Source organism: Cebidichthys violaceus, unplaced genomic scaffold, assembly GCF_023349555.1.
Source record: "Cebidichthys violaceus isolate CVI_PGR_0920_01 unplaced genomic scaffold, fCebVio1.0.p SCAF_147, whole genome shotgun sequence".
NCBI classification, from domain to species: domain Eukaryota; kingdom Metazoa; phylum Chordata; class Actinopteri; order Perciformes; family Stichaeidae; genus Cebidichthys; species Cebidichthys violaceus.
The window spans coordinates 12,501-32,900 of NW_027176315.1; the positions used below are offsets into that span (position 1 = coordinate 12,501).

The 20,400-nt window shown below is 44.9% G+C and overlaps 1 protein-coding gene across 1 annotated transcript in view; it reads right to left on the reverse strand.

Annotated features, from left to right (window-relative positions):
• The window catches only part of LOC137871552 (leucine-rich PPR motif-containing protein, mitochondrial-like), a gene marked incomplete at its 3' end in the record, with an annotated part of 28,613 nt that extends 8,865 nt beyond the window's left edge, over positions 1 to 19,748 (reverse strand). Inside the window, exons 1-22 of the mRNA XM_068709408.1 lie at positions 19,550 to 19,748; positions 18,724 to 18,926; positions 18,420 to 18,542; positions 17,920 to 18,041; positions 17,643 to 17,701; positions 17,381 to 17,467; positions 17,151 to 17,277; positions 16,799 to 16,943; positions 16,458 to 16,615; positions 16,260 to 16,365; positions 15,995 to 16,102; positions 9,259 to 9,377; positions 9,048 to 9,138; positions 8,006 to 8,075; positions 6,110 to 6,137; positions 5,341 to 5,398; positions 4,507 to 4,613; positions 3,499 to 3,576; positions 3,228 to 3,299; positions 2,773 to 2,886; positions 2,523 to 2,653; positions 2,097 to 2,182 (exon numbers count right to left, since the gene is read on the reverse strand). Coding sequence (XP_068565509.1) covers positions 2,097 to 2,182; positions 2,523 to 2,653; positions 2,773 to 2,886; positions 3,228 to 3,299; positions 3,499 to 3,576; positions 4,507 to 4,613; positions 5,341 to 5,398; positions 6,110 to 6,137; positions 8,006 to 8,075; positions 9,048 to 9,138; positions 9,259 to 9,377; positions 15,995 to 16,102; positions 16,260 to 16,365; positions 16,458 to 16,615; positions 16,799 to 16,943; positions 17,151 to 17,277; positions 17,381 to 17,467; positions 17,643 to 17,701; positions 17,920 to 18,041; positions 18,420 to 18,542; positions 18,724 to 18,926; positions 19,550 to 19,731 — 2,374 coding nt within the window. The remainder of the gene's footprint in view (positions 1 to 2,096; positions 2,183 to 2,522; positions 2,654 to 2,772; positions 2,887 to 3,227; positions 3,300 to 3,498; positions 3,577 to 4,506; positions 4,614 to 5,340; positions 5,399 to 6,109; positions 6,138 to 8,005; positions 8,076 to 9,047; positions 9,139 to 9,258; positions 9,378 to 15,994; positions 16,103 to 16,259; positions 16,366 to 16,457; positions 16,616 to 16,798; positions 16,944 to 17,150; positions 17,278 to 17,380; positions 17,468 to 17,642; positions 17,702 to 17,919; positions 18,042 to 18,419; positions 18,543 to 18,723; positions 18,927 to 19,549) is intronic.
• Between the last annotated feature and the right edge of the window lie 652 nt (positions 19,749 to 20,400).

Genomic DNA, 20,400 nt, shown 5'->3' on the forward strand with positions numbered 1-20,400 from the left:
CCCCATCTCTCCCTTTATCCGTCCATTTAGCCAGTATGCATATCCATCAGCTCAGCCGAGCATCCTGGCCAGCAAAGCGAGCCAAACCACACACACACACACACACACACACACACACACACACACACACACACACACACACACACACACACACACACACACACACACACACACACACACACACACACACACACATCAAGAGACGGGGAGGCAGACAGGCCAGGTAAACAAACATCACACAGCCCAGTGGTTCATCTAATGTTGCATGACTTGACTGCGGGTGACACACACACCACTGAAAACGAGTCCAGGACCACCTAAAGCCAGTACAAGTTGTGTTTACCAAAGTGGGAGGATGGACAGATGGAGGCAGAGGGGCAAGGGCAGGTCAAAGAGACGCTTATTGATAGAGGAGAGGTGTAGTTAAAAAAAAAAAAAAAAAAAATGGAGGGAGAGAAGCGAAGGTAGCAGGTGTTAAAGGGGGTGTTCAGGCCCATGTTGATACGTATGGCAGGATCAACAGGAAGCACTCATTCCGGTTTGGAATACACAAAAGAGGCCAAAGCCAGTTCAAACTAGAAGTACCGCCTCGCTGATCTGTGCCTCCACCAACAAGTCATGTTGCAGTTGACAGCCATGCTGTCCAAAATGTCACTTCATCATTTGAATTATTGGACAACAGCGTTGCTATTGGTTCTGCACTCGTAAGAAAAACAACAACACTCAAACAAAGAGACGGAAGGTTAGACGGATGGACGCACGGACAGATGTGAAGATTAAAAAAGGACCGTGATGGAGATGCGAGGAGTGAGCAGCAGAGGTTGAAGAGATTGGTGAAAAGAAGGCGGCATCAGGATAAAAGTCAAAAAGAATGAAGTGAGGTAAAAACAAAAAGTTGCCTGGCGAGGTGGGACGGGAGGCTTTGCACCAAGGACAAAAACAACAAAGCCATTAGAGCTTAGAGGGTGAGAAATAAAGCAAGATGCCAGGAGACATGATCTTCAGCTGGGCCTGGTGTGTGCTAGGAGCCGGGCGGACCAGCGTCTGGGCGGGGACAGGCTAACATCAAGGTTAGCCATGTGTGCTAATGTGGCTGACAAGCGTCCCCTCCATATGCACACTCTGGCTAATGGCAAATGCGTTAGCGCTGCGTATACACACACCCCGACGAACACACACACACACACATGCGGACACACCAACCGTTGTGCCCACCAAATGCCTTTTGCTTGAATTCACATGCAAATGTGCGTGTCGCTGTGTGTGTGTGTGTGTGTGTGTGTGTGTGTGTGTGTGTGTGTGTGTGTGTGAGAAATGCTCAAGCACTTCGACGGACATGATCTGCCATTAGCATCAAGGCGGATTTCAATAATTCTGGAAAAATACACAGTCCTGTAATTTTCCCCCTCTCTCATTTCTCACTGATGCGGATGTGTGTGTGTGTGTGTGTGTGTGGGGGGGGGGGGTGGAGAGAATGACACGCTTCGAGACGGCGGGGGAGAGAGGGTCAGATAGAGAGACAGAAACGAAGACGGAGAGAGGGGCGGGGAGGAGAGACGAGGACAGACAAGGCAAACGTTTTGCCTGTCATTGTGTGCAAAAAGCAGAGCGGCAAAACTGATGGTAATTGGGTCTTCGATGGGCTGAAGGAAACCCACCGTAGCATTCTGAAAATGGCCGGCTAATGTGGTTTGAGGGAGGGAGAAAGACGGCTTGTGACAGAGTTGGTGACAAACACACACACACACACACACACACACACACACACACACACACACACAGCTCAACCACACATCTGTGGGCCTTTTGGGGTTCAGGCATGATCTCTTTTGATCCAGATTACTGTCAGAGGAAACGTAGTGAGGACAGTGCTGGTGGGATTAGCCAATTAACCAATAAGTCAATCTACACGAAGTTACGAACTTTTTAGGTAATCGATCGATTGTTTTGAATCCTTCAAGAAACAAATGTTTGAAGAAGTTCACTTGGCTCTGAGAACTTTTGGTGTGGTTTGAGGGTTAGAGGCTGTATGATTAAATAAAAAAAAGACAGACTGATCAACAGCTACATTTAGTTGCAGCCCTTGGGGAACTTACCCTCCACTTTGCCATTCTTCGAGAGGGTCTTGACCAGTGCGATGTATTTGCTGGGGTCCAGCACGAGCGACGAGTCCTTACGGCTCCTAAAGAAAGAGACAAAGAGGAGGAGAGACGAGATTAACGTATTCCACTTGAAGTAATGCAACTCATCGGTTGTACACTCTCCTGTTCAGACTTCAGTCTGATGAGGTGTGGAGTGAAACAAGGGAGGAAGGGAAGAGTTTCCTCTGTTTTAGCAAGTCAACAGAGCGGCTAGACTCTGCATTAATGTCTCCCCTAATACCACTCAAGTTAAACTTTAATGGGCTACTAGTGGTCACAGCGCTACATTGTGTGTGTGTGTGTGTGTGTGTGTGTGTGTGTGTGTGTGTGTGTGTGTGTGTGTGTGTGTGTGTGTGTGTGTGTGCTTCCTGCTTCTCTCACATTTCCCTCTTCAGGTTGAGCGCCTCCTCCATATTGTCGTGGCGGCAGCACAGGTTGATGAGGGTGGCGTAGCCGCCGGCCGTCATCTCCTCCTCGTGCTCCTGCTTCAGCTCAAGGGCGCGCTGCAGGTTCTGATCGGACAACAAAACTCTCAGACAAAAGAAAAAAAAAAAAACAAACGGACGGAAGCAACTCATTTCAAGAAACAGAAGAGGTTTTGTGAAAACCGAGGCATCCAAACAGATCCTACCTCCTCAGCACAGAGCGTCTGGATGGCCTGTTTGAGAACAGCGTCTAAAGGTTTGCTCTCCGCTTTCAGTTCGGACAGTTTCTTCTCGAGTGCCAACACCTTGCCCTCAATTCCCTGATGGAGACAGAGAGGTGTTAAACGCATGTGCATGACCAAAACATACAGGACCTCATGTGTACATGGGTTTGCACTGACAGACACAACAGAGATCCGTTTTAGGTTTATACTGCCCACATTAAATATATAAGATTAAACAAGATGACACACTTTTAAAAAGGAAATGACGAGGCAAACTGTGTTCTATTTATTCCTCTTTTTTTTTTCCCCTTTTGCAAATTAAATTCAAATGTGAAGCAAAGTTCAAGCCATACAAATTACCCAAAAAGATAAACATACACATTAAAAATGAATTATGCTGCATTTCATAGCATTTTTTTCCACACTGTCCTACTTACAGTGACGCGGGGAAAAGCGGACACAGAGCTACTGGACACTCGGTCTTTGGGGTCCACCAAAGCAACCACATCCTGAAAAACACACAATCAATATTTGACTTCTACATCAGGGCAACTGTACACAATACATCATCATCATCATATTGTGCCTTTGGCTGTTGAGTCTGTCAACTCTACTGATGCTTTTCTCAAGTGACTCTCAATACTCTCTATGATGACAGTAATACTACAGTTGGACATTGTGAGCTACGTCTCAGATCAGGCTCTGTACCTTGATGAGCTCTGGGACGTGGTAGGACTCCAGCAGGTTCTTGATGCCTCTGTAGATGTTTCCTGAAACGGTTACGTTCTGAAGAGGAACAGGAGGGAGAAAATCCAACATCATCGAACCATTCATCAGCCCACAAAAAGATTCAATAGGAGCTGAACCCATTAAAACATTTTTTGTGTTTGTATACGGTTTAGATGCAATTTAGACCAACTTTAATGCTTTTAAAAAAAATACAAAAACATTAAAATGTTAAGGTTTACTTTACTAAGTTGTGACTCCTGGTTTTCCAGCATGTAATCTGATAAATGATTATGGTGTAGTTCTGCTTTCTGGTAAATACACACTGTACTTCAATGATGATAACTGCTGATGAAGGACTCACTACAACAAATGATCAATCCTTCCTGAATAAAAGCAGAGTGACTGTTGATCACGGAGGTTTTTTTTTAGTGTCTATAAACTCCACATGGTCCTGAGTGAGATGGTGAGATTTTATGTGAGGATGATTTCTGCATGTGCAGGTCAGGATTAGCTCTGCCATCTGAAATGTTCACTGGATTGCTGTTTTTTTTTTTTGTTTTTTTTTTTACAACTTGACCTTTCAGTGAATCAACATTGGACCAGGAAACTCCAAACAGCCAGTTAAGACATAACCTTTAGCCAAAAGTGTAAAACATGATATAATCTGCCACAACATGTCTGGTTGTCCAAAACAGAAACGGAGCGCGGGGAGGAGGTTGTGTGTGTGTGTGTGTGTGTGTGTGTGTGTGTGTGTGTGTGTGTGTGTGTGTGTGTGTGTGTGTGTGTGGTGAATAATCAGAGTCTGATTACACACTGCAAATCATCTCAGATCACAGTGAGTAAAGCTCCTTTAAAGTGGGACAGTTTGTTTTCAGTAACATATCTGTGTGTGTGTACATATCTGTGTGTGTGTGTACATATCTGTGTGTGTGTGTGTGTGTGTGTGTGTGTGTGTGTGTGTGTGTGTGTGTGTGTGTGTGTGTGTACCTGAGCCTGTAGTTGATTGAAGTATTTTCGCAGTTTGTCTTCCTGTGTTTGCACCTCCTCCTCTGACATGCTGTCGATCAAATTGTACAGGAAGAAAGCTGCCGCTTCTGGAGGGGACGGAAACGGAAAGACACACACATACACACACACACACACACAGTGAGCAGTTGTCTTGGGAATAAATTAAATTTGCCACCGTGTCAGTCACTGCATCCATTTATACCATTTTTCTGTAACCTCTGCAGAGTGTGTGTTTGTGTTTCCTTTCTGCTGACAGAGGCTGCTTTTGGGCCGGAGTGTGAGTGAATGTGCAATGGTTGGCAGTGACAGCTTCCCCCTACTTCAACTCTCTCTCTCTCTCACTCACACACACACACACACGTACGCAGATGTCATCTAATGGGATGTGACATGGATAACAGTCTCCATCGCTCCCACCAGCACAAACACCAGTTCCATTGCTGGGGACTCTCTGTGACACGCACACTGACACGGAGCGACATTAACGCCACACACACACACACACACACACACACACTGCCAGAGTAGGGCCGCTGCTCAGCAGTGACACACACACACACACACAAACACTTTTAACCACTCAGCGCTCTGTCAGTAGCAGACAGGCTCTATTTCCTCAGACGGAGAGAGCTGGTCTTTCTCACACACACACACACACACACACACACACACACACACACACACACACACACACACACACACACACACACACACACACACACACACACACACACACACACACACACACACACACCATCTTTCTGTCGTCTGAATTATAGTTGGAATGACATACTGATAGAAATGTTTCCTTACCTGAAGCCTTGGCGCTTCCTTTGGAGAAACGCTCATCTTTGTACAAGAGCTCAGTAATCTGGGAACATAAAATAAAGATAAATAAATACAAACACACACAGTGACACTTTACTTTGACAGTTTTACTTTAAACACAGGAGAAAAAAAAATAAGAAAAGTAGAGTATGAGGTGAACACCGCCGCCACCACCACAGAACGGGTTGAGGGTTAAATTGTGCGATAGACAATCTAATCCTAAACATTTCTTTTTTTTATATATATATATTAAGCCTTAAACCACTACATTTTGTAGTAATTGAAATTCATAGGATGCATATGAATTAATTGTGTTTTTAAGTTTGCAACCATCTTGCCTAAAACTGAACCTTGAAGGTGAATAAAGTATCATTAAATCAACTAGAATAACCATCCTAATCACTTCTTTATTTATACATGGCTCAGTGTGCCACACGGAGATTTGGATAAAAGGCAGCAGATGGTCATATTTGTCATATTGTATATTCTTCCTAAATATAACTTGTATGTAGCAGTTCTGTTGTGAGGAATAAGCCATCATACTGTATACACCTAAACACTTAAAAGAGTTTTTCTTAAACTTTAATGATTGTTTTCTTCATTGTGCTCTTTTTATTGTATTTTTTTATTATTTTTTTTTTACATGTAGGCTCTTTTCCTGGATCATTTTCAGCTACTGCTATTTTTTTTTTTTTTTTTTTTAAATCCCACTGGTTCAATATATGACTCTCCAGACACTCAAACAACGTCTTACCTTCACCATGCTCTCCACATCAGACGACCTGCAGGGGGCAGTAGAGGACAACACATGAGCACCCGGTCGACACGCACCCTCTGCGGGTTAACGAGACTCCAACACGTCAGGGTAAATGTGCACATTTGCTCATAAGTGAGGGTACGTTTTGCTTTTAGGTCACAAAGCATAAAAGGACAACTATATTTCTGAAAATACATCTCTTTAGAAGAAGCACATCCACCAAAAAAAAACGTCCAACTTGGATTTTTTTTTTCTTCTCCTCTTCCATGTCTTTCTCCACCGTTCTTTCAAGCCAAACTCTCTGTTCTTGCCATTTCTCCCTGATAAACCATCACTCTAAAGTTGAAATGAATAAGTTTAGTTGACTTAATTATCTGACAGCAAATGGTTTTTGATTCAAGTAACCATAATAATAATACTGACAGTGTCATGTTGCCGTAGCTGCTGAATTGATAGTGTAGTACGACAGATTCTTCAGTTTGACTCTCTCAAGCCATCAGTACAAGAGAGGAGAGACGGCAGTACAAAAGCCTGGGAAGCTTCAAAAGACACACACACACACACACACACACACACACACACACACACACACACACACACACACACACACACACACACACACACACAATGATGACAACGTGTTACATTTTTGGCATTGTCAGCTAGTTGGTGGAGAGGAGGAGAGAGAAGAAGAGGTCTTTAATGATTAAATTATCCCCTGACCTTGTCTTTGACAGGGGCAGGTCCCGCATTGCAATGACACACACACACACACACACACACACACACACACACACAACACCCCCCCCCCCCCCCCCAAGTGACAAGCCCAATTATGACCCTGTCAGGCAACCTAACAGGAGTGTGTAGGTGTGTGTATGTGTGTGTTAATGCAATGAGAGCAAAGAAACTAGAGGAGAGGGAGCGGATTCAGACGCAATGAAACAGACGAACAAACAATTTGTGAATACATCGACTTTAAATAAATACATTTAAAAAAATATTTTTTGGGGGTTTTGAAATAAGTTAAACTCAATCTGCAATCATGCATTTCCTGTTACTACCCCTGCTTTCCTTGAAAAAAATAAATAAAATATTCGACAAATCTACACATCAGTTACAATAAGCGATGTATTGGCTGAAAGGAAAGTTCAAAACTAAACTCAAGAGAGGATTTGGGCTTTTTAGTGGGAGAAATAACTTTGGTCCCTGCTGACAACTCAGCGTTTTTCTCTTTGACTCACCTCCAGCATCGCTCAGGGGCCCGAGTGTTTTCGTGTGGCCGTGTAGTGCTAAACTGTAAATATTCATAAACACCCCTTCAACAAAAGCCCACGGGTCAGGCCCTGGTCCTAAGGCTAACTCTGTGTGCATGTGTGTGTGTGTGTGTGTCTGTGTGTGAGAGACAGAGAGGGTGAGATCAGTACGGGGTCCGGGTATCAGGGCCAGTGGTGGGCATCTGCTAATTTACATATCTCCCACGGTGCTTTGGGGCGAGAGCTGAGCGATGACTGCCTCCATATGTATGAGGCAGCCGTGTGTGTGTCTGTGTGTGTGTCTGTGCGTGATGGAGTGTTTTTCCCTGCAGCTGCCCACACACACACACACACACACACACACACACACACACACACACACACACACACACACACACACACACACACACACACACACACACACACACACACACACACACACACACACAGACTCTGTAGATGGTGTGATAGGCTGCACATGTCATCGTCATAGCGTATGCTGCAGTGACCTCCACAGTGCTACAGGCCTCCCTGAAATGCCAGTCAGGAGTTATGAGGCAAAATATGGAGAAATATGGAATATCAAATGATGGAGAACACATTAAGACGTAAATAGACGACGGGCTAATCGACTCACTTTCTGAAGCCCAGGATGAGGCTGCCGCGGAAAACACTGAGGTCCATCGAGGGGCAGGAGGGATCAGACACTGGAAACAGAGAGGAGACGGACAGATGAGCGATGAAAGGGAAAGAAAAGAGTCTTCATGTGGACTGATCATTATTGATTATTCTACTAATTAACTCTTGGACTGGTTAAAAAAGGGGCAGTGGTGGGAATCTGATTATTAAATCAAACTTTCAATCTACAAAATGTCGGAAAATTGTGGAAAATGGCCTCGACCAGATTCCAGATCCAACAGTTTAATTTATGTGACCAAAAGTCAAAATTGTTCAATTTACTGTGATATCAACCAGAAAGGAAACTTATATTAACTTAAATTCTTATAATTTAAGAAGCTAAAGGGCATTTTTTTTGCTTGATAAACATACTTTTTGAGGGTGTGCTGTGTTAAAGTCAATATTGCATAGAAATATATGAAAACTGTCCTAATGTGAGGGGGGGAATCCATTCGGGACACAGAGGGTTGTCTGTGAAAACGATGTGGATGTTTGAGACTAAAACGAGATGAAAGACAGAAAAACAAGAGTCATCCATTATTTAACAGCCTTCTCTAACCCGTCCCTCTGCCAGTCCAGGCGCCTCTCGTTCTCGCTCTTTACATATTCACACAGACTAATCTCTTAAAAGGCCTGATGAGCACAGAGGAGTAAGTGGGCAAATGTGAGAGAGAGAGAGAGAGAGAGAGAGAGAGAGAGAGAGAGAGGGAGCAAGTGAGTGTGTGTGTGTGTGTGTGTGTGTGTGTGTGTGTGTGTGTGTGTGTGTGTGTGTGTGTGTGTGTGTGTGTGTGTGTGTGTAACGCTGGTCCAATTAGCCCGCAGGCAAAGCAACGATTTTTATGATGATGGGTGCTCAAGATGCAGTAGAGCTTCTTTGGAATGTGTCAGTGTGTGTGTGTGTGTGTGTGTGTGTGTGTGTGTGTGTGTGTGTGTGTGTGTGTGTGTGTGTGTGTGTGTGTGTGTGTGTGTGTGTGTGTGTGTGTGTGTGTGTGTAGGCTTACGTATGGTGTAGAGTTCGGCCAGGTTGCTAACAGCCACCGAGCGAACCTCCGAAGACACGAAGCCCTCCGACTCCAAAGAGATGCCTGCATCCTGAACAGATAAAAATCACCTTTATGTCAGCAAAAACTTTCTAAATGCACATTGACCACATGTGAACACACACACACACACACACACACACACACACACACACACAGATTTATGGATCACCTTGAGGGCCTGTCGAGCTGCTTCCATGCTGGGGAAGACGGGGAGGATGTAGTTTGATAAAGTCTCCACATCGGGACACAGCTCGAGCTCCTGCATGCCCTTCACCACCTCAACTACACCTACGACACACACACACACACACACACACACACACACACACACACACACACACACACACACACACACACACACACACACACACACACACACACACAGTAATTAATATCAACTTTTTGTCCTTAAAGACACAAGTTTGATCACAGAGAGAGATTCTAATGAAATTGGGTTCAACAGACAAAACAACAAAAAAAACAAAAAACAAAAAAAGAGTATGAGATCGGACTGCAATTAACAGATATTTTTTTTACATTTTTTGTTTAGAAAATATCAGAAAATAGTCCCAAATCAAAGTTAATATCAAAAACAAAAATGTATTTGACATAACACAGAGAAAAGCAGCAATTTTAGAAGCTGTAAGAAGTGTGGTTTGGTATTTGTACTAAATTACTTTGATACTCGATCATCAGACTAATCATTTCAGCTTTATTCCATATCATCTTTATGTCCATGATAATGCAAGTTGAATAAGTTTGTGATAAGCAATATTTGGATCAATAGTCATGTATGAGATCATTTTCAGTAAACCTTTTGGTTTGACTGTTTTAACTCAAATCGCACGCTGCACTTTAACAGACACACACAAACACTTTCCTCCACTCCCTCTCACGCACAGGCCTGGAGTAGTGGTCTAAGAAATGAGCTGGCACATACTTTCTCTCACCCCTTCAGTTAAATCGCCAGGCGCACGCGCACACGCGCGCGCGCACACACACACACACACACACACACACACACACACACACACACACACACACACACACACACACACACACACACACACACACACACACACACACACACACACACACACACACACACACACACACACACACACACACACCAAAATGCTAATGGCTGCTTCCCTCTCCACCTCGGACTGACGGATACGTGTGCATAAACACGCACTCGGCCTGAAGTGGACTCTTGCACCATCACCCTGCTCTCCAGCGGAGCCCCGAGGTCCTGCCCCGGGGAGGGAGGCCAAAACAGCCACATGCATATGGAACAGCCACACATGCGCTCTCCAAATGCCCGCAAGTGTCTGTGTGTTTGCGAGTGTTTTGCACATGTGGAGGAGGCACCGCAGCGCTTTGCATATGACTGGGAGCGTGCCCATGAAGGACATGCATCTAAATGAGGGCATAAGCCCCCCCCCCCCCCCCCCCCCCGTGTGTGTGTGTGTGTGTGTTGCTATGTGCTTTGAGGTGCATCTATATGCTATAAATGACCACATCCAGTGTACCAATACACCTTGTCCCCATGTGGACTTCAGCAAACTACCTTAAAGTGCACACCTCAGGATGCTGTGTGTATTTACTCTCACTCAGGTTCTAAAACACACACACACACATACGTAAACACACACACACACACACACACACACACACACACACACACACATATATAGATATATAGGGCTCTGTTTTTCTGCATCCTCTTGGGACGTATATGCTCACCTGGCAGTCTCTCTCTTTAGCTAAATAAAAGATGAGGCCCGGGCTTTTATACGCCATTAAAACCTGGCTGGAGCTGCATTATCCCAGGTAGGGCTACCTGAACCACTCCATCCATCCATCCATCCATCCAGATCACTCATTCATCTACCCCTCTCACTATCCATCTACCCCGCTTTCAAGAAAAAAAAAAAAAAGAAAAAAAAAGTAAACAGGCGATATTCCTCTTTCTTCTCAATGGAGGATCCATCCGTTTCGCTCTCCATCCGTCCATTCTTACCCCCTAATCGCTTTCATCCAGGCTTGTTTTTTTATGAAAGAAGAGTGGGAACTCCTGCGTTCCTCCTGAATAATCCATAATCAATTTCACGGTGAGCCAGACAGACAGAAAACAAGTGAATGGAGAACTGGAAACTATAAACGCATACGAGGTCTTTTCTCACTCACGCTTTTCCGGCTTCCTCACGTTGAGCTTTCATGAATATCAGCACTTTTCTAACAAGCATGTTTGTGTGTATGTTTTTTTTTTTTCTGTCAAGTCAATTCTGTGACCAAGAGCTTTTAATCCTTTTTGGACAACAAGCTCAGTTTTCACTTATTATTTACAGTCGTATGGCAAAGCAGTAATAAGTCAGGCTACTGAGAGGTGACGTCAGATTGGCCTGCGAGTGGTGCTATTCACGTTCTAGGACAGCTTTTATGAAAAACTACTGGATGACCGTGGTAAATATAAAAAGCTACCGCTTGCAGACGATTATCTTAGCTTAGCACAAAGACTGGAAACGGCTAGCCTGGCTCTGTCCGAAGGGAACAAAATCCACCTAAAGCCCGAAAACCGAAACGTAAAAGCAACGGTTAATTCCTGGATTCCTGACAAAGTCACAGTGACGACAAGAGAAGTGTAGTAAGAGAACGAGGAGGTACTGTAGCTGCATGGATTGCAGTGATGCATTTGTGGTCTTAATCGCCTTTAGTTATGACAGTGAGGAGATTTTTGAGACAAATTGCTTCAATCTGCTTCCTCCAAACCACCTCAGCTTCTTTCTATGACTGCTGTGTGAAGGTAGTCCATATTTTAACAATATGAACTTGGTGGTTGCGACTCAAAATAAGGTGACAAACTACAGCAAAATAAGATTTGAGAATAAATGAAGTGTCATCTATACTGTTCTTCCTTTAGGTCTTTTACTTTTCGCTCCACAGTCCTCATATGCGAGTAACACTTTTTCCTCTTCTCCCCTGTCTGTACAATTTAAATACAGATTTGGCACAGAGTGGAGCCCATCCCGGGTTGGTCAGCATAAAGCCTGACATACCATCTGGGCAAGAAGTATCAAAAGTAGTGAGTTAAGCATGGCAGCGGTCACAAGATATCATCATCAGATTCATGTCTTCAGGTTAACTGTCACAGACGAGTAGTGAGGACGGAGAAACGAGAGGAAAAGAGGAGTGGAGCGAACCGGTCGCTGTCATCTCCTCCCGTCCTTGGACATGAGTACCTGTCACTTCTCCTTTTCTCTCTCCTCCAACACCATCTGTCTCGCCCATGACTCTCTAAAGGTGGACTTTGTTCGCTGCGAGGCATTGACGGGTTGTTGTTTGAAAACAGAACGGAGTACGAAGACGATTTCCATTTCCGAGGTAAAAAACCCTGCGGCATCTTTTCTTCAAGGTAATGCTTGGCTCTCATCCCACCAATTAACTCAGCTGAGGCTAAAACAGAGTTCATGGAGGACTGCGTTACAGGTTGCCGTCGCAGTGCTTCTTTAAATGCAACCCACTCTACTCGACAGAGCTGCATTAAAGAAAGGAGGCAAAGGGTTGAAAACGAGGTCACACAAACGGAGTCAGGTGAGGGTGAGGAGGCAGCCTTTGCATCTCTCATCCCCCAAAAACACACAAGACCAGAAACACTCCCTTCCTCTGCACTTTCCCCTCTCCCTCCCTCCCTCCCTCCCGCTCTTTCCTGGTTCCCCATGTCAGAAGTGATAAGAGCGCGCTGCGTCGCTAGGACTGACAAGCGGTGACTAGCTGGCGGCAGGTGGGAAGTATGGCCCAGCATATGCTTCTGCTAAACCCGCCAAATCCACACCTCATCAAAATGCAAAGGAGATTTTTTTTTTCTCCCCCTCCCCCTGTTTCTCCCCATCCCTCCCCCCCCCCCCCCCCCCCCGTTGCTCACCACCAATTCTACGGATCTGGCCTCTCTGCCCGCTAGTGACACCTGTGGACAAAAAGTGACACGGCGCTTAATATTTCATGGGCCGTGCACAGTGGGGCGCGTAATCCAAAGTGAATTCCCTCAGAGCGCTTGCATTTACATGAAATCAAGTCACTCCTCATCAGTCACATCACCTGCACTGCCCACCCCCCCCCCCCCACCCCTCCCTCCCTTCCTCACAAATGTGGACACACACACACACACACACACACACACACACACACACACACACACACACACACACACACACACACACACACACACACACACACACACACACACACACACACACACACCTAGTGCAGCCAAGGACTGTGTGAGAGAGCAGGAAGGAAAGAGAGGGGGGGGAAGAGGCTGCATCTTTCATGAGGGTTAAGGCTAACACCATTGGAAACAAGCCACTGTGTTAGAAAAAGAGAAGTTTCCCCACTTTCCTGTCTGTGATAACTAAATGGATGCAGTCTGATGTGTTTGAGTGGCTTTGAGACTGTGCGGTTGGGGAGTTCAAGTAAGAGTATGTGTCTACGTGTGTGTGTGTGTGTGTGTGTGTGTGTGTGTGTGTGTGTGTGTGTGTGTGTGTGTGTGTGTGTGTGTGTGTGTGTGTGTGTGTGTGTGCATGTTTAAACTCATGTCTACTCCTCTTGTTCATGCTGCCAAGCAAGGCGCTGAGGCATCTCACCATTCAAACAGAGAATGTGTCTGGGCCGCACACAGAAGTCAATCCGCACCGACGGCCACACTGGTCTAACCAGTTTCTCCTCCCTGCCAGCTCAAATGCTGTCAATTAGCTGACAGGGGAAAAGTACATCATTTATTAATCGTTTTAAAAAACCCCAAAGAGAGAGCCAGAGCTCAGCATAAATAAAGCACTTAAAACCAAAGCCCCTGCTGAACGCATTTGACAGCGTACATTCATAAAAAGGAGCTGCGAATTCTGACAAGTCTTCTAACGCCGACTATCTGCCACTGAGACGATTTCCTGCACAAAAAAGAAAGGATGGAAAAAAAAATCACCATTTCCTTCAGCAGAGACGGATGTTGGAAACAGGAATATTCCACTAAACTGTACACGCTGGCAGATAGACGAGGCTAAACTTTAAGTCATCAATACCAGCTTTAGTGTCCGACACTGAAGGCTCCGTGGAAAAGTACCGCCTCACGTCCTTCCACCCGCTCAATGAAACCTACGGATGAGCGATAATCTGCCCAACATGTACACAAACTGTGGTCTCCACTGATCACCATCGTACGAGGGGAAAACAAAATGATCTCTCGATCCTTTCCAGAATATAATTTGCTCTTGCGAAATTAAAAACATACACACTCGCCATTTTTTCTTCTTGTAATATGAGCCATTTTTACAGAAACTAAATCAATTATCTTGTTATGTCCCTTCAGCTAGTGTGATGTATTACTCCTGCTACTGATCTTTAAATTTAAAAAAAATGAGAAGATCATTTATAGTATCTGAAAATCTTGTTTTTGTTGGAAAAAAATAAAAATAAATGGGCAAAGGAAACGAGGGACGGAGGAAGATTTGGGTGAAGAATTGAGCCGAGAAACAAGTTTGGTTTGATAAAGGATTTAAGGACAGCCACCGGAGCAGAATGACCTCTGACCTCTCAGCCTCAGGCCAGTATGTGCATCCATGTATGTGTGTTTTCATGTGCTTCAGGCTTCTCAGCCCCCCAGTGTCCCCAACAAGGAACCTCAGGTGCCCCCCCCCCCCAGCTCGGGGCAACGGTTGACAGATCAACCACCACTTTCTTCTTTCAGCAGCTTCTGCACGGTTGATACAGAGTCAGCTATGACTTGAACTAAGACATGCCTCTCATAAGACCCTTGATCAGGATCAACAGAGATTGGTTGTACTGTAACTTGCAGTCCGTTTGTGCAAGAAATGCCCTAATTCTACAGTCAGAAAGTTCCTATTTCCTAGGATGACGGAGACTTAATGGCAAATTACTTTTGTTATCGAGACCCTGGCATCTGAGTAAATAATATAATATTAACTTAATTGTAATCGTTACAATTTAGCCCTCACTCACTTTGATTAGTCGAAAAAAATATCCTGTGTCCGTGCACCCAGGAGGCTACAACAGGGCAGGATATGTAGATCAGGAAGTGGAATAAAAAACAATGACATTCATGTCTGAGCGCACTCTTTGAAAGTCAGGGTGTCTTTTGGGCTCGTCTGTCCAAAGTGGCTGACATGGGGAGTTCTAAACTTTGCGATCTATTCCTAGAGCTCTCCGGAGAGACCTGTGTGTGTGTGTGTGTGTGTGTGTGTGTGTGTGTGTGTGTGTGTGTGTGTGTGTGTGTGTGTGTGTGTGTGTGTGTGTTTCATCTCTTCCTGCTCTAACTCTCTCATGCGGGGATCAGACCTGTTTGCCCTTGACTGCCCCAGCACAGTGAAATCTGTCCCAGTTGGACCACTCTGTAGGGCATTAATATTTGAGGGAATCACTCCTTTAAAAGCTCTTTCTGGTACAGAGGACTGAGGAAGTCATAATCCCCTGTACACCACAAAAAGAACACGCGTGCTCAGAAACTGCAAATATCATGCTCACCAAAAAACAAAACCCTTTTCAGATAGGATGCACAAACAGCTGGTGGGCACAATGGCACCCATTGAGTTCTCACACACACATGAGATTAGATTGTTCACATGAAGTTGGAGTAGTTTTAGGATCAAACTACAACCTCACAACAACTCAGCATTCAAAATGTACTGGTCTCTCTGAAGCTTAAGCACAGCATAGAATTAAGCACATATGATACGACTTAAATAATTTAAAACCTCAATAGTAAAAATGTTTGAGGTTTTTTTTTTGTCTTAAACCAAGAGACTTTTCTTGGGAAATTTGGTGTGTGTGTGTGTGTGTGTGTGTGTGTGTGTGTGTGTGTGTGTGTGTGTGTGTGTGTGTGTGTGTGTGTGTACCAGCTGTGTTGCCGTCTTTCACATGCTGAGTGAGGAGGGGCCAAAAGTAGTGCGGCCTTATGGGTGAGTCCTGCTCCTTCATCATCTTCATCAGCTCCAAAGACATACCTGCAAAAAAAACAAAAAACAAAAACGTTTTCCATCACTGCAGTAACATGATATAAATATAATATATTCACCAAATGCACATAGATGAGTGTGTGTGTATAGAAATAGTGGCTGTAGAGGCATCTCCTAATGGAGGTTCATTAGGCCTGTGCTGTACCAGTCTTCTTGGCCTCCAGAGCGCAGGACAGAGTGAAGCTGAGTGCCGCAGTGTGCAGGTTTGACTCCTGCAGCTCTTTGCAAAAGCTGCCGATCTTCTCCAGTGACTGTAGTGAACACACACAAAAAAAAAAAGACGTCAGAAATGACATTTAAACATCAAAATGAATATTCAACATACAGTGCAATAGGTTTTTACCGTGTCCATGTTGACACAGTGTCTGAGGAAGAAGTTGCCCAGGTTAGCGGCGTCCGAGTTGAAGCTTTCCGACTGCAGTGTGGGGAAAGTCTTAAGGATGTGAAAAGCCGTGTCCTCCTGGCTCTGGGTGATGAGCCTCAGGCACAAGTTCATGGCATCTACAGGAAGAAAAACAAATACTCATTCTGCTCAGCTTCAGAAAACTGTCGAGACTGATGTGGAGGTGTGTGTGTGTGTGTGTGTGTGTGTGTGTGTGTGTGTGTGTGTGTGTGTGTGTGTGTGTGTGTGTGTGTGTGTGTGTGTGTGTGTGTGTGTGTGTGTGTGTGTGTGTGTGTGTATACCTGGAACGTAGCCCCTCTCGTGCCTCAAGCGCTCCACCATGTCTGGGATGTGCTGCTGGTGTCCGGCTTTGGCCAGAGTGAAGATGACCTGCATGATGTCCCTGTCCATCAGACTGGAGTCTGCACTCTCTGCTGTCTCCATAATCTGACACAGAGAGAGAGAGACGGAGAGGATGGAGAGAACGAGGAAAGTGTGAGTTAGGGAAGACGGGGGATGAAGAGAAGGAAAAGCACACGCACACACACACACACACACACACACACACACACACACACACACACACACACACACACACACACACACACACACACACACACACACACACACACACACACACACACACACACACACCTTCTTCAAATTGTCCACGTCTCCCTTCTCAGCGTAGGCGTTAAGCAGCGATATATAAGTGTCGGGACCCGGCTCAATTCCTGCTCCCCGCATCACAGACAGGATGTTCTTAGCGCTCTCGATGTCCCTGCAACGGTGACGGATGACAGCCGGTTTAGAATCGAATCATTCCAACACCGACACTTATTGTGGGCCATTAAACACGGCGTGCTGGAAGCAGTGACACTCACCCTGCACGAGCATGGCCGGTCACCAGGGAGTTGAAAACAGCCTCTGTGATGGGCAAATCTTTGCTTTTCATGAAACCCAATATGGTGCTGAGAAAGAAAAAACAACAAAAAACAACAGGTAAAAAACAGGTTTAAAAAGCCTTATTATAGATATTTCAGCTTTTGAGAACGCTGCTGTTTTGCAACCTTCTGTCTAGCAGCAGATGTCAGAGCATGAACTCTTGTTGTTTGGTTGGTTCATGAGCAGAACACATTTGCTCACCTCGCTCCCTCGATGTCTCCATTCTGGCAGTATGCTGCTATGAGTCTCTGGTAGGTAACCTGTGCACAAAAATAAAAAGGCAATCAAACAGAGATTGAAATCACCTGCTGGATAGGAATAGGTAAAAAGGTACTTGAAACAAAACACTGCAAAGCAACTAAAACTCTTTCTAGGGATGTCTGCTTCTCTTCCATCGGCCTCATTGTGGTTGATGGGGTCAAGCAAGCAGAAATGGGGTGTTTTCTCCCAGTGTTGCACTCCGCACTGCAGCGCTTACTCTGTTGGGCTGGACGTTAGCCGTCTCCATCTTGGCCAGGAAGTCGGTGGGGGAGAACTTGAACTCATTCTGCAGGTAAACCTTCAGCAAGGCGTTGTAGTGACTAACATCATACTGCGCACCTGGGGAGGACAATGTGCAAATATACATAGTATCAACATCTACAATACAGTGAGAAACAAACGTTAGGATTTAACCCTCTGAACCCCAACACCCACTAGCATGATTAAAAAGCTGGTTTTCTTTAAACAATCACCAAAACTACACTGTTTTTTACAGCAAGAAGCTGTAAAAAAAACAAAAAACTGCATTATTGTGCAATTTTCATCTTTCAGGCGGTCCTTAAATACGTGATGAGGATGCACTCTATACAGCTGCCTTTAGTGTAACTCTCCCCAGTTCAATCCCAGTCTAATACTATGAGTCAAAGACTCAGCTAACAGTTTAAATATCTGCAATCACGGTTAAATCACTGTAGCTCAGCAGCAGCGTCCTCTTACCAAACTCCTGCAGCTTCTCCCACACACGGTGAGCCAGCTCAGTGCGCTCCTCCAGGGGAACCTCGGGCAGCAGCGACCCGCAGCTCCGCAGCAGTAACAGGGCCTGGTTCCCACTGGGATAACCTGCAGACAGACGCCAAAGAACCAACAGGTGAGGATGGGATGTCGAAAAAGAAAAGAACCAGAGGAAACATGGAGCACGCTCTGTTCATTATGCGTTGATATTATAGCTTCATGTTGCTCATGCTCATAAGAGGAATAATGAACCGCCTCCATCTTGCACCAGCGTTGAAGCTGCCTCTACCTGTCCTGCAGATATCGTGGAAGATGCGGAGCAGCAGGGTCTTGGTGATGCGGCCGGTTCTCCTCACGGAGCTGTCCAGCTTGGCCAGAGCCCAGTCGAACTGCTGCGCCTGCTTGGAGCGCACCACGCCGCTGGCCTCGTCCTTCTGCCCCGAGGCCACGGCATAGTTACGCACACAGCCCGCTGCGTACGGCCACACGCGACTGTGGAGGACCAGATTGGGACAGCAGACGAGGGGGGGGGGGGGGGACAGGGACAATACATGTGTTAAATAAGCAGCAACAGGACTACATCCGTGGACGTTTAGAGACTGCTTGTAGTTCTGACCTTGACAGAGAAACGAGCCCCCTGCAGAGTAACCCCTGACTGTCATCTCTCAGCTTTTACATCAGCTGAGCGTCTCAAGTACTTCATGATAAAATGCCAAATTTTATCTGCATTAAATAAGCTGCAGCATGACAAACGTGCCAATGATGGGTCGTTTCATAAAAGCTACAAATCTAATAAAAAAAAATATAGAAACAAACAACCAACAGTTACATTAGAATTAAGAACCAAGTTACTGTCATTGGTTTAATTATGAGACTGAGAGCTTGACTTGGTTACACAACGTCTGATCATCACCTTGTGTAAACCAGGAGCCATGTTTACCTAACAGCTAACCAGGCAGCTAACTATTAGCTTACTTATTTATTTATTTATACATTTAATACTGCAGCTCGTGCAGGCCCAGTGTGGATACGTCATTGATGTCATTGAGCGTCAATGACATCTCACGCGTGGATTACAGCTAACGACACCGGGCTAACAGACGTGTGCGTGATACCTGGACGCGTGTCCCGATGCGGAGCCGATCTGTCGGGCACAAACTCCGGGCCTTGCGCCGCCGAGAGCTCCTCCGCTGTACAGCCGACCGAGTGGCGGGCCGTTCCTCTTCGTCCCTGTGATCTGAAGCAAGCCCGAAGGCGAAAACTTCAGTAGCCGTGCTGATCTCAAGAGCGCAGCCATGTTTTCTTCTGTCGCACTGGAAGGGCATCCGCACCACGTGACCGGTCAAAAGAAAGCCACGCGAGAGCACGCACGTCATCGTACGTACACAGTGTACAAACTGTCACACGTTAAAGGCATGTGTAAAAAATATTGCTATGGGTGAAAAAATACACAAGTATTGGTATCAAAATAAACTTTAAGTAGCAAAGGTAAAAGTCCTCACTATCCAGAATTGCACAGTTCAGAAATATATATGTAAATATGTATATATATATACGTATATATATATATATATATATATATATATATATATATATATATATATATATATATATATCAGTGGGTTATAATTATTGATACATTCATGTGTAAGTGTCAGTATAATGTTGCAGCTGGTAACGGTGGTTCTACAGACTTAATCCATAATAATGCATCATAATAGTTTAATATGTTTGACACTATAATTAAAGCTGTCAAACAAACGCATTGGAGTAGAAGTGGCATAATCTTGGAAATATTTTACTTACATAATGTACTTGAGTGAATGTACTTATATACATTCCACCATATAAGTATATTGTCATTTTAATATAACTAACCTTGCAAAAAAGGCCCAAAAAAGCAAGTAAGAAGACCAGAAGTTTCTGTCAAAATACATTCTTAGAATTAAATTTTCCGTAAATTACA